Source organism: Thalassophryne amazonica, chromosome 3, assembly GCF_902500255.1.
Source record: "Thalassophryne amazonica chromosome 3, fThaAma1.1, whole genome shotgun sequence".
Lineage (NCBI taxonomy): Eukaryota > Metazoa > Chordata > Actinopteri > Batrachoidiformes > Batrachoididae > Thalassophryne > Thalassophryne amazonica.
The window spans coordinates 46,640,868-46,665,513 of NC_047105.1; the positions used below are offsets into that span (position 1 = coordinate 46,640,868).

A 24,646-nucleotide genomic window follows, 5' to 3' on the forward strand; every position below is an offset into this window, starting at 1 on the left:
ATGCAATCATAATGTTAAATCAACTCTGTTATAGTGTTAAATTGAGTTCATCAACTATATCATCATGTCATTTCAACTCTATTATAGTGTTAAACCAAGTTGATCAACTCTTATAATGTTAAATCAGCTCTATTATAGTATTAAATCAAGTTGATCAACTCTATCACAGTGTTATTTAAACTCTATTATATTGTTAAACCAAGTTGATTAATGCAATCATAATGTTAAATCAACTCTGTTATAGTGTTAAATTGAGTTCATCAACTATATCATCATGTCATTTCAACTCTATTATAGTGTTAAACCAAGTTGATCAACTCTTATAATGTTAAATCAGCTCTATTATAGTATTAAATCAAGTTGATCAACTCTATCACTGTGTTATTTCAACTCTATTATATTGTTAAACCAAGTTGATTAACTCAATCATAATGTTAAATTAGCTCTGTTATAGTGTTAAATCGAGTTGATCAGAGTGTTAAACCAAGCTAACTCGAACAGAGTGCAACTACAGGCGTACTATGACAGAACTGATTTAACACTCTAAAGACGTGGGACTCTTTGTACTTACTGCAGAGTCTCCTGTACTCTTGTCTGTTCGCTGTGTTTACTCTGCCTTTCTCCTGTCAGTGGGGCCCACATGACCTTGGGACTAACTTTCTCCCCACGAAATGATAAACTAATCATGTTTCTCGTCAAGGGCGCACTGATGACACCTAGTGGCGGCTGTGACGTGTGACGTCACAACGCTGATATGACTTTCTGTTTACGACGTCAATAACTTGCATAGGATATATCATAAAGTTTTCTTACGAATGACTATATCGCAATTTAAATGAATCATACGATGTATTCTAAGTGTTTATTCGGAGGTACACTGTTTCTTTAAGAACTGAGTTGAGAGGCGCAGCGCCCAATCGCGGCGCGTAAACTGAACATTGTTGTCGTCAGCAACTATCGAGCTAAGCGGTGGTAGCTGGAAGCTAACGTTAGCCGTCCCCAGCGCTCATATTTTGGTTTAAAAATACTTTTTAATTGCATGGTGGTCGTAGCAGGTTAATACAAAGTGTCTTTTTCGCTGGCTGTTTGGCTCTGAGAGCATTAAAGATGACTTCAGCACAGGTCAGTCCGGTGTTTGTACAGACACTTTTCGCCGGGGCCGAAGTTAGTTTCTTATTTGTGGCTTCACTAAGCTCCGTGCAACAATTAAATTATATAAAAATATAAATCAAATGCCATCTGCAGCATTTGGACACAACATATTAAAACATAACTAACTAGAGACAGGCTTATCATGGGTACTGGAGTAAAATAACAATTGTAATTAATTTTAGTTTGTCTTATTTTGTTGGTTGTATGCAAGTCCAAATGCACTGTGTATGTCAATATTAGGGGCACAACACTACAATTCTCATGGTTCCAGTTCACAGTTTCAAGATCACAGTACGGTTCAAATAATGTTACATTCCTGTCAGATTTCCTCATAAAGACAACAAAAGACTGCAACAGATGATAAAAATGTTAGAATATTACCTGAAATGTTCAACAGGTGCTTTGAGGATCTACAGTTTCCAGATTCTGGACGTACTGCCTTAAGTTTTTACATTGCATTTGGTGTAATCATATTAAAAACAGATATCTTTACTTGATAAATATAATTCATAGTCAGTGACCTCACTGTGTTTTGTTTGTTTTTAAAGGTACATAGCACAGGTTGGTAACTGTAAAGTACTACAGGTATTTTTTTTTTTTTTTTTTTGGACCCCCTAGTCAATATTGCATGTAGCTTGGCCTCAGGAAGAAAATTTGGAAATATACTGAATGCAATACTTTTGTTTTTGCTCCAATTTTTTATGAGCTGAAGATCTAAAACATTTTCTATAGACACAAAAGACCTATTTCTCTCAAATATTGTTCACAAATCTGTCTAAATCTGTTAGTGAGCACTTATCCTTTGCCGAGGTAGTCTGACCCACCTCACTGGTGTGCCATATCAAGATGCTGATTAGACAGCATAATTTTTGCACAGGTGTGACTTAGGCTGGCCACAATAAAAGGCCACTCTAAAATGTTCAGTTTTATCACACAGCACAGTGCCTATGGAGTTAAATTTGTCTCATCATTACCTGCAGATGCACAGAGGATGATCTACAAATATTGTTTGATTTGCACGCGTGCTTTGTGATCCAAACACAAATGTCTTTTTTTTAACTTGTATGTTGGGTTTTAGAAATAAATATGTATTTGTAAATATATCATTTTTTCATTTGTAAAAAAAAAAAAAAAAAGGCCCTTAGGCTTATTAGTGCCAGTGTTTTTCCCCAAAAGCCATAGCATGAAGCACATAGAATTTTTTTTTAAAAATGAGCAGTTCTTTGAACGGGCTATTTTTTGACAGCATAAACATTGAAAATTCCTTGTTGTAAAGGAGAAATGTTTTTGGTACTGTTAATGATAAATAGGTGGTGTTTATGCACCCTTTTTTAAAAGAAAATATTTATAACTACTTTCATTACCTTCATTTTTAGCATTTATTCCTTTTGCTCCTAATTGAAATATAGGTTTCCTGAATACTTTCAAAGAACTCCATTTAAGAAATGGGACCTGAAGACATTGACAAACAGGAAGGTGACAGTCCAAGGAAAGCAACCTCTCCAGATGTTTGTTTTTTGTTTTTGTTTTCAGTAGTTACACCTCCACTTTCCAAGCTCATCAGATTGGGCAGCGCAGTCTCATTTGAGGCCAAGCACTAAAGGGCTAAATATGACGCATATGACATAATTTCTCTACTTCCGGGGGACCATCCATGGCATTTTCACGGTTCCACATTTATTTATTTTTTTTTTGGGGGGGGGGGGAGTAAATTATATGCAAACAAAGTGAAAATGCAAAGAAAAAGTAACAATGCAGTGGGAAAGTGGACATGTGTTGCGGTTTGTTTATGACCTGGAGCACAACATGTCAAGGTGGTTTTGCAGGTGAGAGAACGGAGCTATTCTGGTTAACTGTGTAGGCTAACACTTACTGACACCACGTCTCCCACTCGCTTTGTCTTCTCCAAAAAAAAACAAACATTTAGCGACTGCTTCGGTGATTGCAGCCAAAAACAAAACAGTACACCATTTATCCGTGTGAAATTAAGCTTTGTATATATTGCGGAACAGAGCAGAGGTCCCCCTAAGTGGTCAAATCCCGCGATATCACGCAGGGCTCAAACAAGACTGCAGTGCCCTATTAGCTTGTTTAATGTCTTAGGATATAATATTGAAATGGTTGCTATTGTTAATTCTGCTAGTTGTGCCAGATGTGTGTATTAAATTGGGGCTCAATGGTAAGCACTTACTTAAAAATGCATATTTGTTCAATTATTAAAAGTAATTTCCCCATCACTAAATCACTCCCCTATCTGGCCCCATCAAATGAATGCAGCAGCTTTTGACCTGTACCACCATTTGGGCATTATTGCTATTTTATCCATATCGCTCCCTCTGACGCACTGTGTAATGTACTTCAGTGATTGTTTATGCACTGCCAAATAGCAATGTTGTGTTAATGCCCACCAGTCTATGGCTACAGCTGTATTAGGGATGTGGTGGCATTATTGGTTTGCAAGTAGGTCTCTGACTTTGGTGATCCACTTCACCTTCACTTCACTTGCAATAATTGAAGCAATAGAAGAGATTACAAACACCTTAGATAGTAAAAACTATATAGTTGGAATATTCATTGATTTAAAGAAAGCGTTTGACACACTTAATCACTCAATTCTACTCAATAAATTGGAATGATATAGTATCAGGGGAGTGGCTTGGAACTGGATTCAAAGCTATTTAACGGAGAGACATCAGTTTGTGCAGATGGGTGCATTTAAATCTGTGTGTTTGGGCATCCCTTGTGGGGTCCCACAGGGATCCATACTGGGTCCACATTTTTTAATCTTTATATAAATGACATATTTAATGTGTCACAATTATTAAAATTATTATTATTTGCAGATGATACCAATATATTCTATTCCAGTGATAACTATAGCAAACTTATTAATGTGGTAAATAGTGAATTAATTAAGCTGAAAACTTGGTTGAATATTAATAAATTATCCCTAAATATAAATAAGACTAAAGTCATGTTTTTTGGAAATCATAATGTCAATTCTAATTTACCAATAAATATAGACGGTGTCGAAATAGATAAAGTGTCAGAAGTCAAATTTTTAGGGATAACCATCGATAGTAAATTAAGCTGGAAGTCTCATATCAGCCACATACATAAAAAAGTTTCCAAGAATGTCTCTATTATCAAAGTCAAAGTGTCTTTATTTGTCTCCCTAAGGAGAAATTTGCCTTGGACAGAATCTGCTACACAACAACACATCCAATACATAGCACCCATACATTAAAAACAACACAGTAAGTCAAAGGATAAAATATAAATACACAACATTATTAACATCCTTGTGCAAATTCCGCAATTCATACCCTTAAGCTATCTTCCCTGAACTATCTGCAGATTTATGAGCTTCACTGATAATGGAATAAATGAATATATCGATTATATTTACAAAGAGGAACCCTGTACATCCTTCCTGAGTTAAGTAAAGTATATTCAGAGTGCAGAACATGAGACTCATCTGTTAAAATATTGTCAGCACATCTGAGAACTGCCTGTTCAAACAACTCTTGGGGAGTTACAGGTACCACCATACCCATGATTTTGCCAGCTATCTTAGTCAGATTTAATATTTGAGTTTTTGATTTAACCGTTAAATTACAAAACCAGCTAGTAATACCATACCGTAACACGGACTCAATCGTTGCTCTGTAGAAAATCAGCATAATATTCCTACATACACCAAACAGTCGGAGTCGACGGAGAAAGTGCAAATGCTGGTGGATTCGGGCACAAACACTTGACACTTGCATGTGCCAGCTTAAGTTATTATCGATATAAACCCCCAGATATTTATATGAATCCACCTGTTCAATGTTACGTCCATGTATGGTGACCACACTACGGTCTCCAACAGCCCGAGGGTCCACCAACATCTCCACTGTTTTATTAACATTAATCTGCAATTGATGGACATCACACCAGTTCACAAACCTGTCCACTCCAGATTTGTGACAACTCGAATTAGTACTAGTGTTCAGCAGACTGAGTATTACAGTATCATCTGAAAATTTAACAACATACTGGTTTGGCTGATAGCTGATACAGTCATTGGTATACAGTGTAAATAAAAAAGGTGAACTAACACAGCCCTGAGGGGCACCAGTGCTACTTAATGCAATATCAGAGCAGACAGAATTGACCTTCACCTGCTGTGACCTGTTTGTCAAAAAAGAATGATACCACTTAATTAAAAAAGGGTTCACATTCAACTGAATCATTTTTTGAAGAAGGATATGTGACCGGATACAGTTAAAAGCAGAACTAAAATCAATAAAAACTAATTTGGCATATGCAGAGGAACTCTCAAGATGCTTTAAAACCAAGTTCATTATAGTTAAAATGGCATCACTCGTACTCCGCTTCCTTTTATACGCAAACTGATACTGATCCAAGTGTGGCTCCACCTCTACAGTAAGCTCCTGAATTAACAGTTTCTCCAATGCTTTCATTACATTAGAGGTTAGGGCCACTGGCCGAAAATCATTATTCACTTGGGGGCATGGTTTCTTGGAAACTGGAATAATAACTGATCTCTTCCAAAGCTCAGGTACTGAATAAGTATCAATATATAGCTGGAAGAGTTGATGCCAAGCTGGAGTGAGCTCCTCTGCCAATGTTTTTAAAAGAAAAGCAGACATATTGTCTGGCCCTGTAGCTTTATTAGTGTACATTGATTTAAAAACTTGAGTAACTGATTGTGAGTCAATTAAAATTCTGTCCTCATGCAAATTACACCTAATCTCTTTTAAAATTTCCCTGCACTCTTCCTGATTATCACTCTCAAAACGCAAATAAAAATCATTTAGCTCATTGGCTTTTGCAAATTCATTATTGTCAATTACAGGTTTCCTTTTTGTATCCATGTTTGTCATGCCCCGAATAGAATCCCACAGTCTCTCATTGTTCGCTCTGGAAAGGTCCCGTTCTGTGCGCTCCTTATGCTGCCGTCGAGCATCTCTCATCTTCTGGTTCAGGTCTTTTTGTGCGACCCTAACCCCTGCAAAGTCCCTTGATTTAAAAGCTGCTTTCTTCCTATTAATACATTCCCGTATTTCCCGTGTGACATACGATTTATTATTTGGGTATTTCTTAATAATCTTTTGGGGAATGATTGAGTCCACACAGAAAGAGATGTAACCAGTAATTGCCTCTGTGGCATTATTGATATCCGCGTTTTGGAAAAAAATGTCCCAATCTGTACACAAGAAACATCCTTTCAGCTCCTCTATCTTGTCAGCAGACCACAATTTAACAGAGTGGACCTCAGGTTTACTAGATTTAAATGCTGATCGATAGGTGGGGAGAAGCTGGACTACATTATGGTCCGAATTGCCAAGAGGGGGTCTGACTCTGGCTGTGTAGGCATCTCTTATGTTCCCATAGCACTTATCCAGAGTCTTACTGCTCCTGGTGCTACACTGAACATATTGGTAGAAGCCAGGCAGGGATTTATTTAAACTGCAGTGATTTAAATCACCAAGAACAATCATGGCAGCATCCGGTTTATTTTGAAGATGAGAATGGACACAATCTGAAATCTGACGAGCTGCCCTGGCGGCATTTCCACTTGGTGGAATATAAACTACACACACAAATATATTTGTGAATTCTCGAGGAAGGTAATAAGGTCGTAAGGTTACACACAGGAGCTCAAGATCGGAGTTACATACCCTGTCTCTGACAGCAAAGTTTGTACACCACCTGTCTTTAACATATAAACAAACTCCACCACCCCGTGTTTTACCAGAGTTTTTGTTCCTGTCCAGGCGGATGTGTGTAAATCCATCCACTTGAATGAAGCTGTCCGGTATATCATCGCTAAACCATGTTTCTGTAAAAGCCATTAATCCAGACTCACGGAACTCGTAACAAGCTCCAGTTTGTAAGCGCAACTCATCCAGTTTATTTTTAAGTGAGCGCGCATTGCAGAGCAGGATGGGCGGCAACGGTAGCTTGGTGGCTGCACGGATGCGTTGCCTCAGGCCGCCTCTCTTCCCCCGCTTCCTACGTCTCCTGCTTCGCCGACAATCCGGTCGGTATTGTTGTACCAACTCCCTCGGAACCTCGTCCAGCAGGCCTAACGACGGACGAGCTCCGTGGTCTTGTAAACCCAAGAACTCCGTTCGGCTATACACTAGCCCCTCAGTGCTAACAGCCCCATCCACAGAGCAGTGGGCTATTTGGCTAAGTAGCAGTAGCCATGCTAGTGCTAACAGAACCATGCTCCCTCTCAGCCTCCACACACAGTCAAAAGCACAAAGCGCACATTTAGTCCACCGTTGACAAGCGGTAGAGAGAAAGAAAAGAACAAACATCAACAGCCTCCATACCAAACAAGCATTTTGTAGCAGAAACCCTGTTATGTGTCGGACGCAGCTCGGAGAACCGACCAGCGTTTGAAGGACCCAGTATGAAATAAGCAGAGCACGGTACAAAGGCTAACTGAATTTAATACATAACAGTGATAATATAATAACAGAAAGGTGCGGCCTGGCGTGGTGCGCTCCCAGCAGCGCTAACGGTCCGGAGCCAGAAGCTGTTTCGGACCCAAGGACCCCGCCGACACCCCCCAGGTGGCCGCAACAACCGAGTCTGTGAAAGAAGGAACCATTATGTGAGTCCACACTCTACACACAGAACACTTAAAGGTGTACAAACAGCAAACACTTCCTGGCTTGATTGCTGATCAGCTTCCCAACCTGCAGGCATGGAACATCCCGTTCACAAAACTCCACTGCAGTGGTAGCTGATACATGACTAACAAACAGCTCAATACAATAAGGTGTGAGGGACACCACATTTACTGACTGTATAACTGTTAGTCACAAAATCTAACGTACCTCAGGAAGTGTGCTGACGAGCGTGAGACCTCACCCCCTCCTCTTTCACAGACTGTGCATCAAAGCTGGACGTTCTCAGCATCCGCTGTTGATGAGATGGCTCCCGAGACGACGATCTCACCCGTCTGGTCACAAGGTCGAGTCTCTGGCAAATACACACTGTGCACTCCAGTCTTAAATGCCAACATGTTCCAATCCATCCAGATGCACCACAGCTGTGAGTCCTGACGAGTCGCAGGTGATCAGGGTGAGGTCCTGACAGCCTCAGCAACACAGCCACTCAGTCCCAAATGCACGCCACCTGGGAGGAAAACCAAAAAACAGAAACAAACCGGCAGCCAGGCCCCCCCCAGCCATATAACAAACCCTCCTCCGTGTCGCCAGCAGAGCAGCGCCATACTGTAGTTTCCTTTATTATGTACAAAGCAAAATATTTTCTGGATCATAATGCATTATATTTATCGTATTGTTCTTTAAGCTCTCCTTATTTAACATATTGTATAGAAATCTGGGGTCACAATTACAAAAGTTTGCTACATCCCCTCTGTATAATCCAAAAGCGGGCAATAAGAATCATCTATAAGTTAGGATATCTTGATCACACAAATAGTCTCTTTTTGCAATCCAAATTGTTGAAAATGCCAGATCTGGTTAATTTTCACACTGCACAATTATTATATAAAGCCAGTAAAAACTCATTACCCAGTAATATTCTGAGTCTCTTCACCCAGAGAGAAGGAAGCTATAACTTGAGGGGATGTGGTAACTTTAAAGTCAAGGCAGTGAGAACTACCAGGAAAAGTTTCTGTGTCCGTGTGTGGCATTAAGCTGTGGAATAGTTTGGCACCTCAGCTCAAGCGATGTCCTAACATCCATCAATTCAAAAAAAGATACAAAGAAATGGTTCTGTTGAAATACATGAATGAGGAGAGAGGTGCGTGATCGTCACGTCTTTTTAATTTATTTCTAGTTAATTTACCTTTGCTTTTTTGCCTTGTCAGCAATAGAAGGGGTCTCGCTAGGACACACAAACGTTCATAAAATACCTGGAATTATCCTGTACATCAATTTAATTATATATATCATAGCCATAATTGTAAACTATATTATATAAAAGAATGATAATAATGATAATAAAATCTTACTATATGTTTGTTAATATAATAGATGTTAACATATTTGCATAATACCTGTTATTGCCGGTGTCGTAACCATGGTCAAAAGTATTATTTTTATACATCATGATCCTGTAGTTGAAATGCTAGTCAAATAGAATTATGGTGATGATGGTAATAACTTAGAGAGAGGGGGAAACATGTATATGTATGTATATATGTATGCATATATATAGGTGTATGTGTGTGTATGTATGCATGTATGTACGTATACGAGGTCTGTCAATAAAGTATAGGTCCTTTTTATTTTTTTCAAAAACTATATGGATTTCATTCATATGTTTTTGCGTCAGACTTGCTTGAACCCTCGTGCGCATGCGTGAGTTTTTCCACGCCTGTCGGTGACGTCATTCGCCTGTGAGCACTCCTTGTGGGAGGAGTCGTCCAGCCCCTCGTCGGAATTCTTTTGTCTGAGAAGTTGCTGAGAGACTGGCGCTTTGTTCGATCAAACTTTTTTCTAAACCTGTGAGGCACATCGAAGTGGACACGGTTCGAAAAATTAAGCTGGTTTTCGGTGAAATTTTAACGGCTGATGAGAGATTTTGAGGTGATACTGTCGCTTTAAGGACTTCCCACGGAGCGGGACGTCACGCAGCACTCCCAAGCGCCGTCGTCAGCCTGTTTCAAGCTGAAAACCTCCACATTTCAGGCTCTATTGATCCAGGACGTCGTGAGAGAACAGAGAAGTTTCAGAAGTAGGTTTCAACATTTTATCCGGATATTCCACTGTTGAAGGAGATTTTTTTAATGAAAGACGTGCGGACGGATTGCAGCGTAGGCTCGCAGCCGCCGCAGCGCTCCGCCACTGGAAAAACACCTCTGTTGGAAGCCTTAAAGACAAGTTGGAACATGCCCAGCTGTTAAACAATTTCTCATATACTCACTCCACTGAAAGCCATCAAAAGCCGCCTGGATTTTACAAATGGTTATCAACACAGAGGTGTTTTTCCGCCGGCTGCATCCCGACGCGCGGACTCGTCCGCACGTCTTTCATTAAAAAAATCTCCTTTAACAGTGGAATATCCGGATAAAATGCTGAAACCGACTTCTTCTGAAACTTCTCTGTTCTCTCACAACGTCCTGGATCAATAGAGCCTGAAATGTGGAGGTTTTCAGCTTGAAACAGGCTGACGACGGCGCCTGGGAGCGCTGCGTGACATCCCGCTCCGTGGGAAGTCCTTAAAGCGACAGTATCACCTCAAAATCTCTCATCAGCCGTTAAAATTTTCACCGAAAACCAGCTTAATTTTTCGAACCGTATCCACTTCGATGTGCCTCACAGGTTTAGAAAAAATTTTGATCAAACAAAGCGCCAGTCTCTCAGCAACTTCTCAGACAAAGGAATTCCGACGAGGGGCTGGACGACTCCTCCCACAAGGAGTGCTCACAGGCGAATGACGTCACCGACAGGCGTGGAAAAACTCACGCATGCGCACGAGGGTTCAAGCATGTCTGACGTAAAAACATATGAATGAAATCCATATAGTTTTTGGAAAAAAATAAAAAGGACCTATACTTTATTGACAGCCCTCGTATATATATATGTGTATGTGTGTATATATAATATGTATGTATATGTGGGGGTGTATGTATGTATATTTATGTTTACATTTATATAAATATGTACATATGTAAGTTTATTGATACATACACTCAACAAAAATATTAACGCAACACTTTTGGTTTTGCTCCCATTTTGTATGAGATGAACTCAAAGATCTAAAACTTTTTCCATATACACAATATCACCATTTCCCTCAAATATTGTTCACAAACCAGTCTAAATCTGTGATAGTGAGCACTTCTCCTTTGCTGAGATAATCCATCCCACCTCACAGGTGTGCCATATCAAGATGCTGATTAGACACCATGATTAGTGCACAGGTTTGCCTTAGACTGTCCACAATAAAAGGTCACTCTGAAAGGTGCAGTTTTGTTTTATTGGGGGTGGATACCAGTCAGTATCTGGTGTGACCACCATTTGCCTCATGCAGTGCAACACACCTCCTTCGTATAGAGTTGATCAGGTTGTCAATTGTGGCCTGTGGAATGTTGGTCCACTCCTCTTCAATGGCTGTGCGAAGTTGCTGGATATTGGCAGGAACTGGTACACGCTGTCGTATACGCCGGTCCAGAGCATCCCAAACATGCTCAATGGGTGACATGTCCGGTGAGTATGCCGGCCATGCAAGAACTGGGACATTTTCAGCTTCCAAGAATTGTGTACAGATCCTTGCAACATGGGGCCGTGCATTATCCTGCTGCAACATGAGGTGATGTTCTTGGATGTATGGCACAACAATGGGCCTCAGGATCTCGTCATGGTATCTCTGTGCATTCAAAATGCCATCAATAAAATGCACCTGTGTTCTTCGTCCATAACAGACGCCTGCCCATACCATAACCCCACCGCCACCATGGGCCACTCGATCCACAACATTGACATCAGAAAACCGCTCACCCACACAACGCCACACACGCTGTCTGCCATCTGCCCTGGACAGTGTGAACCAGGATTCATCCGTGAAGAGAACACCTCTCCAACGTGCCAAATGCCAGCGAATGTGAGCATTTGCCCACTCAAGTCGGTTACGACGACGAATTGGAGTCAGGTCGAGACCCCGATGAGGACGACGAGCATGCAGATGAGCTTCCCTGAGACGGTTTCTGACAGTTTGTGCAGAAATTCTTTGGTTATGCAAACCGATTGTTCCAGCAGCTGTCCGAGTGGCTGGTGTCAGACGATCTTGGAGGTGAACATGCTGGATGTGGAGGTCCTGGGCTGGTGTGGTTACATGAGGTCTGCGGTTGTGAGGCTGGTTGGATATACTGCCAAATTCTCTGAAACGCCTTTGGAGACGGCTTATGGTACAGAAATGAACATTCAATACACGAGCAACAGCTTTGGTTGACATTCCTGCTGTCAGCATGCCAATTGCACGCTCCCTCAAATCTTGCGACATCTGTGGCATTGTGCTGTGATAAAACTGCACCTTTCAGAGTGGCCTTTTATTGTGGACAGTCTAAGGCACACCTGTGCACTAATCATGGTGTCTAATCAGCATCTTGATATGGCACACCTGTGAGGTGGGATGGATTATCTCAGCAAAGGAGAAGTGCTCACTATCACAGATTTAGACTGGTTTGTGAACAATATTTGAGGGAAATGGTGATATTGTGTATGTGGAAAAAGTTTTAGATCTTTTGAGTTCATCTCATACAAAATGGGAGCAAAACCAAAAGTGTTGCGTTTATATTTTTGTTGAGTGTAAAAAGACTTTTCTTTCCTCCTTGTTTCCCCCTCTTACATCACTTACATCTTCATCACCAGATCAGGGTCGGCAAGTGGGGGTCTGTTGCTCAAAGGTCTCCCCCTTCTGCCAGCAGACTCCAAAACCTTGTCTTTTAATGCAGAGCCTAGGACATTCAGCAAAGGGTGGACCTGTGTCAGGGGGCGACCCCTCTCTGGTAGCAGGTTTACAAAATACTTTGCATCTTTTAATGCACCACACACATGACAAATGGGGAAGGAGGGGAAAAAAAAAGAAAGAAAATAATAATAATAATAATGATAATGATAAATTAATAAAAAAAAGTTAAGGTAATTAAATTAATAAAATAATAAAATGAATGTAGCATAATTGTGTATATGTATTATGTGTATACATGTGTGTATAGGTGATGTATGTATTTTGTGTATGTATGTTCGCATGTATGATGTGTATATATGTATATATATATATATATATTGAGACAGAATTACCATTGACACACACAAGAATAGTCCTTTTAAATAGTCATTTTCTGAGTAAATGTGGGGAATTTATTGACATATGAAAATGGCTTAAGGAATGACACCAGCAATATCAATAGCAATTTAAAAAAAATGGTAGTAATAATAATAATAATAGAAATTAAAAAAAAAAATTTTTTTTTGATTGACAATAATTATTGTCATTATTACTGTCTATTATGGTGGGAATTGTTTTTATTATTATTATTATTATTATTATAGATACTCATCACTAATATATGATATCAATTACATAGTAATAAAAAAGGAATATTGGTCACACTCGGTAGTCGTAATAACGTATGGGTATTTGGGGGTGGGATTAAATAAGTTCGTCTTCATCCCACCCCTTTTCGGGTTAAGTGCGCGGGTATGTATGCGTGTATGTTTGTATCTCCTGTTCTTTTCAACCCAATGTGGGTAAATGTAGATGTCAAAGAAATGTTTATTTTGTAAAACTCAAAATAAATGATCAATCAGTCAATATGTATGTATAAGTACGTGTATATGTGTGTGTATATATATATATATGCATATATGTAGTATGTAGGTGTATATATGTATACGTGTGTGTATGTATGTATATGTGTGCGTGTATATATATGTGTATATGTGTAGGGGTATGTATATGTATGTGTAGGTATAAATGTATGTATGTGTATATATATATATATATATATATGTATTGTATATTTATTTATGTGTTAGTGGGTATGTATATAGGTATATATGTGAGTGTGTATATGTGTGTGTATAAGTGTATATATGTATATAATGTGTGTGTATGTATGTACGTATACAGGTATATATGCACGGCCCAAGCAGAGGGTCACCCCCTAGAGCCTGGTCTGCTTGAGGTTTCTTCCTAAGAGGGAGTTTATCCTCACCACAGTTGCCTAGTGCTTGCTCTGGGGTTCAGCAGGGTTAATATGGAGTGACTTGGGCCAAGTTTGTTGTGATTTGGCGCTTTATACATAACATACTTATACATGAATTGAAATGTAATTGAATATTGAAGTGTATGTCTGTGTTGATATGTAGTGTGTTGTGAATTTGTGTATATGTTGTTATGACTGTTATAATTGTTGGACTCATTCTAGCAGGGGTGGGCGTTGATAAGCTTTGCTTCTGCCCACACCCTTTCGGACTCACAGGCTTGTTTATATAACATTCATATTATTGGTATGTTTCTGTTCTTTCGGATTTGTGTGTGTGCCGAATAAATCCATTCATATCCGGGTTTGTTTCCCACACGCAGCCACGCTCCCAACAGGCACTTCAATCAGGTGTGCTAGGGAGATGGAGAGACATGCCGTGGGGCCTTCTGGAAATAAGCTTAGTGCTTTCATTGGTTACCCACATTAAATAAAGACCTCTTCTTCTACCACACCAGACATGTCATCAATGATGTCCGTATAGACTAGTGATGGGATGATGATACCTCAAGAAGTGTATTGACCCACTACACAAACTGTCGGCCCTGTATTGACACTGTGTTGGTCACTCATTAGTGACCCCTGCAGTAGTTATAAAATTATTGCAGGTAAATAAAATTAAAATAAGATGGAAAAGCTAACATGCTGCAAACCCAACATCAGCCTGTGAAATATTCAGTCGCCAGTCCTTTATTTAAAATATGATCTCATCATTTCATAATTTCATGTGCTCAATTTGTGTGTCGAGTTAAGCTGTTCATGAGAAGAGTCTAAACTTTGCTTAAAACCGTGTTTATGTAAATGCTCAACTGAGTTGGTATGTCAAATATAGCACATTAGTCTGTAATAAAATTCAGAGTTAAAATTTGTAACTTATGTATGGAAATTAGTTAACTTAAGTGTTAAAGCATAAGAAATAACATACTAAAAATAGATTCATTCATGCATTTTTATTGAGGAACAAAAGGTTTTTGAAGTGTCTTTGCACCAAGGCGATTTCTCCTCTTACACACCAGTTCCCTTGCCTTAAAAAAAAAAATAACTCTTTCACAGGGTCAAGATGAAGATGGTGAGCATAAAAATTTCAGTGCGAGTTGATAACTGTGTGGATATGTTTTCCGGTTATTCTTCCAGTATTGTAATGGGTCTTGTGTTCTGGGTGTGTTGCTTTCAACCAGGTAGCATTGGACTTCAGTTATGGAATCGGCTGCAGTATTAGAGGTCTTCTTGTTCTCCTCAACCTCCATATCAAGAGGCTTCCAGAGATTGTGCCCTAACAAATATTTTAGAAATAAGTCTTTGTTAATCGTTAGGTTATTACCACATGACAAAATGCCACAGAAATATACAAATAAGCACAAAGACGTGTTTTCATACCTGAACTGGGTTCTGATCCATGTGAAGAGCTAGGCTCTTCTTTTGCTGGGTCAGGCTCATGGCTCCTCATTTCAGCAGCACACTCCGACTTCAGTCTCTTGACAGCTTCACTTGCTTTTAGCCACCTGTTTTAAACCTGGGGTCCAACAGTGTTGGCAGTGTCATCACACTGAGCGATTCCATGTTGCAGAGAGACTCGGTTAGCCGCTTTCCCAGATTTTCTGCCAGCTATTGAGCAGCTGTTGTTGTCACCGTTGAGGCCTGATGTTGAAGCTCAGTGTGGATCATTCTCATCAATGGAATAACCTTTGACCTCGAGACTCTTTTTTTCCTCAGAGTTTTCTTGTGGCTTGGTAAAAAGGAGCGAGCACCCTGAGCATCTCTTCAATATCAAATTCTTCAGGAGTGAGTGGAGTGATATCAGGTCTTAATGAGGCCAGTGACACCCAGACTGCCTCCTTCTGCTCAGTCATTCTTTCTAGCATGTGGTAGGTGCTGTTCCATCGTGTCGGCACCTCATTTATTAATTTATGGAATGGTGTTCCCAGCTGTTGCTGCATTTGAGTGAGCTTTTCTTTGGTCGTGGTGCTTGATCGAAAGTATGTCACAACTTGCCATGTTTTGTTGCGTATTTCTGTTAGTGTTGTGATTTGATCACATGATTTCCTTACAATTAAATTCATGGTTTGCCGTATTTGCAGCATTCTAGCACATGAAATCATGTTTGCTGCTGAATCAGTGACAAGACACCTGACCTTGCCCAAAATGCCCCACTCCTCCACGAGACTCCTTTTAACTGTGGCCATGTTTTCTGCAGTGTGTTTCTGAGGAAAATGCTGCACTCCCAAGACTGATGAACGGAGTTCATGGCTTTGTTTGTCCACATAGTGGCAAGTAACAGCAAGATATGCCTCCATATTAAAGGACATCCACAATCAACTGTCAAACTAACGGCAACGATGCTCTGGAGGTCCTTTTTTGTTTTCTCCTTTTCCTCCACATATTTCTGGCTCACCAAGTCCTTGATGGCCTAAAAATAACCATACAAATACTGTAATACCAATATAATACATACATATATAATATATCATGACAGTACTGTTAATTCAACCATATATTTCTTAAACATACCTTCCTGCTTGGTAGAACATATGAGGGTGCAATAAGCTTCAGGAACTCCCTGAATCCCTCATTTTCAACAATGGTGAGTGGTTGACAGTCTTTGATGATCATGTTGACCACAGCCTCATCTACTGCTTGCTTGTTAGGAACTGCAAGCCAAAAGGAAATATTTTGTTAAAAGCTTATTAAAGGACTGTAATTTTTACAAACAATATTACAGAGTCACACAAAGCCTTTTGTGTGTAATGGACTATTTTTGAAAATTCACTTTTTTTGGGGGGGAGAATTTCAACATACCTGGGGTACTCACACGAGTATCTGCTATTTCCTCATTGCCATGCCGAGCTCTATAATGCCTCAGCATTGATGAAGTGCTCTTATTGATGTAAGATAGCTCTGTGGAGCAGAACCGACACTTCACCAACAATAAAATAGTAATTTAATTAATTAAATGTAATTTAATTTAATTAGCTTACAATGCGCCAAATCACAGCAAAAGCCGTCTCAAGGCACCTTACATAAAACAAGTCAACATAAAATTTTATAAATAATTAAAAATGAATAAAAAAAATTTTCAAATACATAAATAAATTATAAATTATTCATAAGAAAGAATAAAAATAGGTTTTGAGTCTTGACTTAAAAATGTCCACGGACTCAGACTGCCTCATGGTCGCAGGAAGACTGTTCCACAGGGTGGGTGCACGATACGAAAAGGCTCTTTGACCTGCTGACTTCTTATAATAGTAAAAAAAACTAAATAGTAAGTCCCTTCGGCTGCTCCCTTGTTTGCACTTGGGGTCGCCACAGCAAATCCAACTGGATCTGCATGTGGAATTGGCACAGGTTTTACGCCGGATGCCCTTTCTGATGCAACTCCACATTACATGGAGAAAACCAACAATAAAATAAAAGGTTAATTTATCTGAAAACAATACAGACCCCTTACCAGAAAGGAGTACAAACATACAGTTGAGCTCAAAAGTTTACATACCCTGGTGGAATTTTTGTTTTTTGCCCATTTTTCAGAGAATATGAATGATAACACAAAAGCTTTTTTTTTTCCACTCAGGGTTAGTGGTTGGGTGAAGCCATTTATTGTAAAACAACCAGGTTTACTCTTTTTAAATCATAATGACAACACAAACTACCCAAATGACCCTGATCAAAAGTTTACATACCCCTGTTCTTAAGAACATGTATTGCCCCCTTTAACATCAATGACAGCTTGGAGTCTTTTGTGTGGACGAGGCTTTCTGATGGTAAAACTGCCACTGAATATGTTTGACTTTATTTATATCAATTACAAAGAAATACAAACAGTATGGCACATTATGGTAAATCTGCATGGAGTAGACAGTTCTCAAAAACTGAGTGACTGTGCAAGAAGGAGAAGAGTGAGGAAAGCCACCAAGACACCCAGGAGAAGTTATGGGCTTATGTGGCTGTGATTGGAGAAATTGTGCACAGTGCAAGCTTTGCATTTTGCATCACTAGTCTTAACTTCATAGTGGAGTAGAGCAGAGAAGGATTTTCTTTCACCAAAACAGATCAAATCCAGGCTTGCATCTCAGATGTACCTTCTGGCAATTTTGATTTTCAAATAAATGAAGCCAAATTGAATCATTGCTTTAACTAAAACGATGTAGGCAGCAGATATAAAATTTTTATTGCATCGTATAACGTGACACCAGGGCCATATTGTGTGAAAAAACAATGTGATCATTCATTCCTGAAATAATGCTATTTATATAGTTAAAATTGTCTGGAGTGTAACGCTTTTAGCGTGACATTTCATCAAATCCATAACTTAAACTGGTAAAACAAATTTGGAAGTTATGTTTCTATTAGAAGCTGTTTTTTCCATGGAATGAACTCTTGTGTTCAAAATAATGTAAATCCTATATTGCTCAATTGTGTATTATGTGTTCTGTGTGCGGCAAACTCATTACACCATGTTATTTTTGATAACAGCCAGAAATCAAAACATTGAAATTGTGGACATTTTAAAACTAGAGTAAATGTGTTGATTGTGTCTTTTGTGATTTATTTTGATTCTTTGGATATTTCGTCATTCTAAATTAGCATGTTTTTTCTCTGAATTAATATAGTTTATTCATAATAATCGATACAAGTTGTAATTTTCTGTTGTCTGGAGTATAACATTTTTCCTCATTATCGTCACTGTTGTAATATGTATTCTACTTTATTTTAACTTATCTATTTCAGTGGTGCTTGGTGTCTGTTGGTGGAGGGTCAACATATTTACAAACTTCAGCCATGATCTCTGGACCACACACAAAGAAAACAATTATGTCTGGAGTGTAACAGTTTAGGCACCTTGTATTTTACTTGGCTTAGTCAGTTAATTATGCCTTTCTCAATCAAATGCTTCTTTGCTTTAGTGATACTTCATATTACTGCATCAAAACATGAAATATACAGTGAAAGCCTTCATTAAAGTGTTGAAAGAGCCAAAATTTAATAGATTTAGGTCATTTCAATCACAAATTATGAATAAATCACATACATTATTCCATTTGAAGTAACTCTTTTTGCCACTAGTTAAAATATAATAAATATGATACACCATAATGATAATTAGTACTGCATTTTATGAACTAAAGCCATTTAAACCTGCATTTAATATGTCTTCCAATCAATAATCAACAATATTTCCTCGATAAGCATAGCATAGGTTTTTCTGCAAACAATACGAAATGGCCAAGGATTAAATACTCATAGATTTACTTGATGCCAGTTGTTTGGTTGTCGATTACACTGGCCACAAGTGTTGTATTAACCATTGGTTAATAAATTGGGTCAATAAACCCTTCATTGAAGTTGATAGATCCGTTTGTGTCCTTAAATTCTTCAACACACAACAACATTCCAATAGTATTAAATCACGTATGGTTAAAATGTGCACTGGTTGTTTATCAACAAGTTGAATATCATAACAGTGCTCAGGTCTCATGTATTTAGTGACTGAATACGAATATGATGATGTCTGGAGTGTAACAAAATTACAAGCGAAAATAGCTTTTTTGGGGGGTCTTAAATGTTAGGACATAGCACACCTGAATGAAGTCCAAATATGCTATAAATGTGAAGATATCTTGTAGAAATGCTACTTCCATTTCAATATGAATGAACAGTTAAAGCTGTGTATTTAAGTATACAAATTAAAAATAAAGAACCAGATTCATTGAAAATACCCCTTGAAAAGAAATTATTTTATTTTATTTTTTTTTTAGAATTTTAACGACTGCTGCTGATATATTTAGGATTCATTCATTCATTCATTTCTTTTATTTGAGCAAGTTAAAAACATTTATACATCAGGCACATTCGTCTTTTAGAGTCTACATTGCTCAAAGGGAGTAGGCAGACTTATATTTTCTACCCCCTTTCACATGTACTGTTTTCGGCTGTGCAGACAAGAATAAATAAAAAAATTTGTGATCATACATACCTATATAAACACACACCTATCTATATACATATTAACATATATTTGCATAAATACATTACCTCTATACACATATACACAAATACCCTTACATACACCAATACACACACTAGATTCGATATGGCTTGATAATATAACAGTTTTAACCCACATACATGCACCCATGGGCACCCGTGTCCATGCATGCCTGCACGTTTCCCTGTATTCAATATGACTTGACAGTATAACAGTTTTGAATCACATACATGCACCCATGGGCAACCCGTGTCCATGCGTGCATGCACATTCCCTGTATCTTATGACTTGATAATAGTTTTAATCCACATACATGCACACATGGGCAACCCGTGTCCATGCGTGCATGCACGTTTCCCTGTATTCAATTAGACTTGACAATATAATAATTTTTATCCACATACGTGCACCCATGGGCAACCTGTGTCCACGCGCGCATGCACGTTTCCCTGTATTCGATATAACTTAATATAACAGTTTTATCCACTTACATGCACACATGGGCAACCTGTGTCCATGTGTGCATGCACATTTCCCTGTATTTGATATGACTTAATATAAGTTTTTAATCCACATACATGCACCCATGGGCAACCTGTGCCCACGTAGTTTTAAATTTCTTTTGAATTGATGTAATTTAGTACATACTTTGATGTCCTCGGTTAGGTTCTTCCATAAATCCACCCCATGTCTCGTAAGGCACATTTGTTTCATTGTTGTACGGGCACACAGTTTTCTTAAATTATATTTATATTTAAAGGATCAACGCATTACCCAGAAACTAATAACATAGAGTGTTCTTATTTGCTCGAAATAGTGTAAGTTCATGATCATTCTTGTCCACAAGGTTTTGTCAAATTTTTGGTGAGGTTCTGGTTAAACAAATTGACATATCTTTACATTGTGTACACTTAGAGATATAACTCAAAATGCACTGTAAAATATAGAATTGCGGCTTTCATGAAATAGAGAAAATACTGGAAATAAATCAGTTTGAATTTTAAGCCTCTTGTCATACAAAGGCTTCATTTTTTTGAAAATCACCCACTTTAAGGTCTTCTTTTTAAGAAAATCCTCCTCTATACCACTTCATCATGAAGATGGATAACTGGTGTTGAAAGAGTTTGTGATTTGTGCAATTTACTGCTTGTTATGCAATCGGCAAGCACAACCAAAACATTGTTTACTGCAGGGAATAGAACCACACTAAACAAGCGTTAGCCTGCAATTATGCTAACTGACTTTAAAATAGGTTAGTTGCTGATTTGAAAAGCGCTATGACTTGACCAAGCATGTGCTATGAGTTGGGTCTGGTGGGAGTTGGTAGGTGATACGAGTTGACCTGCTACCATGTGGCAGTGGGGTTATGGTCAAAGCGCTTTACAGTGATGCCATACATTCTCTCACTCACACACACACACATACAGGTCAGATTGTTACCCCATACCACACCGTGAGCAATTTGTGGATTTAGGACCTGGGTGTTTTTCTGGTGTGACAGGGAATTGAACCAAGGATCTTCTGGTTGTGAGCTTTAAACACTTGACCATCACCTACCCTGTAGTAGTGGTGGTAGGATTTATTTTTCCCCTTCAATCACAATGAAGAAACCAGCTTCTTTGGAATACGTTTTTAAATTTATTTAGATGTGGAATTTATATAAAAAAGTAATAAAAACTAAACGTTGAACACAGTTTAGAAACTATTAAAAAGCCGCATTCGGCACCCGCCTAGAAAAGATTAAATACAGACACTACGCTGTTGGCCTTCTTAGTTTTTGTCCCATTTAACTTTCTACGCCGTATTTGTCAAAGTGTCTGACGATGAGGCCGAGCTCCATCTCCACGGTGCCCATGGCTTCGGTATGCAGCCGGTATCTGTCCGCCGAGCTGTAGATGAGGTCCGGGGAGCGGAGCTGGGGGCCTCCGCCCACAAACGTCTGCGCTAGCCGTTCCTGCCAGGAGCCGAGCGGCCTCCAGGTACCGCAGCTGAGCCGGTGGTGTCCGGGGCTGGACGGGACGTGGCAGAAACCGTAACCGAACAGCTCGCAGCGGCCGAACGAGTCCTGGTGCCACACCTGGAGGTGCAGCTTCGGCCAGCCCTGCAGGCCCTTGGTGGTGTAGTGCAGGTCGATGGGGTGGCTCCAGTAGGCCGTGTCTCCTGCGTGCGGGAAGTCCACCTGAGTCTGTCCCTCCTTCACTCCGGACAGAAGCCGCCACGTAGCTCCCGTGTGAACCCCCCACTTACAGAACAGGCTGTTCCGCGGAAACCCGCTGGCTCCGACGATTTGACCTATAATATGAACCTCTGCCATGACTTAAAAAAAAAACAAAAAAAACCGTTTCTTCACGGCTTTAGCCGTTAGCTGGAGCGTCCTTCTTCTTCTTCTCTGGGTTTAATGGCGGGACGCACACCAACGCGGATGGGTGCATACCGCCACCTATCGCACCGGAATGTGAAACCTGAGGACACCATTGACTTCAAGTTGCAATAAATACAAAAATTAATGCAGATATAAGCTATGAAGTTGTGTGAGGGGGCAGCTGAATAGTTCATCTGTCCAGTGTAGTAGGCACAACTTCATAGCTTATATCTGTGATATACAGATACTTTTTAAGATAACACTTTAGGAGAAAATGAGCACAGGTCTTGGAATGTTGGTTAATGTGTTTGTATCAATCTCATCATCTCTCTGTCTGCTGTGTCTCTGTTATATTCCTCTTTTTCTCTCTTTCTCTCTCTGTACAGTCTGATCCGACCCTAGAGAGACATTTTAAGGGACACAGGGACGTTGTAACTAGTGTGGACTTCAGCTGTAATAGGAAACAAATTGGTAACTAACTCTTTTCTTTGTATGTGTGTGGTTTTTTTTGTGTGTGTGTGTGTGTGGTGGCTGACGTCTGCTGCCTGCTTTTGTGCTATTATCAGTTGATAAGTTGTTGCTTTTCCGTTAGTTGTGTTATTTGACGCCAGTGCGCTCACTCCTCTCTCAGCCACAGGCTCTTTAGACTCATGTGTGATGATTTGGAACATCAAGACTCAGATGCGAGCGTATCGCTTTGACGGACACAAAGATGGCGTTATGGCTGTTCAGTTTTCTCCTTCTGGCCACCTTGTGGCGTCTGCGTCAAGAGACAAGACTGTACGTCTCTGGGTGCCCACCAATAGGTATATTTTAAATGATTCCTTCTTAAAACAACAAAATGACACATTACTGAACACTGTCTCACATTTCTGCCAGCACTGATGAAGATACACAGATGGTTTGAATGGCTTGTCTATGACTTTATTTATTTATGTATTTATTTTTTGTTTTGTGTGTGGGGTGGTGTTTGCAGGAAGGCTGAATCAGTAGAATTCAGAGCTCACACAGCTACTGTGCGCAGCGTCAATTTTTCTGGTGATGGACAGTCTCTGGTGACGGCCTCTGATGACAAAACTGTCAAAGTGTGGACGGTCCACAGGCAGAAGTTCCTTTTCTCATTCAATCAGCACATCAACTGGGTTCGCTGTGCAAAGTAGGAGATACACACAGGTCATGAACATTCAATCTTGCAGCCTTTTAATGCCATTTTTTTTGCATTCATTTTAACACATACCATTTTTACAACTCCTGGCAAAAATTATGGACTCACCGGCCTCGGAGGATGTTCATTCAGTTGTTTAATTTTGTAGAAAAAAAGCAGATCACAGACATGACATAAAACTAAAGTCATTTCGGCAGTGTTAATATGGAGTGACTTGGGCCAAGTTTTGTTGTGATATGGCTCGTACATAACATACTTATACATGAATTGAAATGTAATTGAATACTGAAGTGTATGTTTGTGTTGATATGTAGTGTGTTGTGAATTTGTGTATATGTTGTTATGACTGTTATAATTGTTGGACTCATTCTAGCAGGGGTGGGCGTTGATAAGCTTTGCTTCTGCCCACACCCTTTCGGACTCACAGGCTTGTTTATATAACATTCATATTATTGGTATGTTTCTGTTCTTTCAGATTTGTGTGTGTGCCAAATAAATCCATTCATTCATTCATTCATTTCAAATGGCAACTTTCTGGCTTTAAGAAACACTATAAGAAATCAGGAAAAAAAAATTGTGGCAGTCAGTAACGGTTACTTTTTTAGACCAAGCAGAGGGGAAAAAATATGGAATCACTCAGAATCAGAAGAATCAGAAGACGTTTATTGCCATTGCCAATGAACAGGATTCACAGACTAGGAATTTGCTTTGATATAATGGTGCAACATTAAGGAGAGAGCAATATAAAATGCTAAGATAAAATATGTGCCAAAATAAGATAAAATATGAAATATGAAAGGCTGTGTGCAACAGAAGAATAGAAAAACAGTGCAGTGGGAGGAGTGCACTTAAAAACCAAAGTACATTATCTAAAGTGACCCGTGATAAAATGATAAAGTGACAGAGTTAAGGTTAAGGTGACTGAGTTATGGGGTGTTCATGAGTCTAACGGCAGAGGGGAAGAAAGTGTTCTTATGGCGGGAGGTTCTGGTCCGGATGGACCGTAGCCTCCTGCCCGAGGGGAGTGGTTTGAATAGACTGTGTGTAGGGTGAGAAGGGTCGGCTGTGATCCGACCTGCTCGGCCCAGAGTCCTGGAGATGTGCAGGTCGTGGAGAGATGGAAGGCTACAGCCGATCACCTTCTCAGCAGAGGCCACAATGCGCTGCAGTCTGTGTCTGTCCCTGGCTGTGGCCCCGGCGTACCACACCATGATGGAG

The 24,646-nt window shown here is 39.5% G+C and overlaps 2 protein-coding genes across 2 annotated transcripts in view; one reads left to right on the forward strand and one right to left on the reverse strand.

Annotated features, from left to right (window-relative positions):
- The first annotated feature begins 946 nt into the window (after positions 1–946).
- The window catches only part of poc1a (POC1 centriolar protein A), a 116,383-nt gene continuing 92,683 nt past the window's right edge, over positions 947–24,646 (forward strand). Inside the window, exons 1-4 of the mRNA XM_034166171.1 lie at positions 947–1,122; positions 22,650–22,734; positions 22,895–23,069; positions 23,240–23,419. Of these exons, the coding sequence (XP_034022062.1) occupies positions 1,108–1,122; positions 22,650–22,734; positions 22,895–23,069; positions 23,240–23,419 (455 nt within the window). The 5' untranslated portion in view covers positions 947–1,107. The remainder of the gene's footprint in view (positions 1,123–22,649; positions 22,735–22,894; positions 23,070–23,239; positions 23,420–24,646) is intronic.
- On the reverse strand, positions 21,526–22,277 carry b9d2 (B9 domain containing 2). Its single transcript, XM_034166174.1, has one exon. It carries the CDS (start codon positions 22,213–22,215, stop codon positions 21,688–21,690), a length of 528 nt encoding a protein of 175 aa, XP_034022065.1. The 5' UTR covers positions 22,216–22,277; the 3' UTR covers positions 21,526–21,687.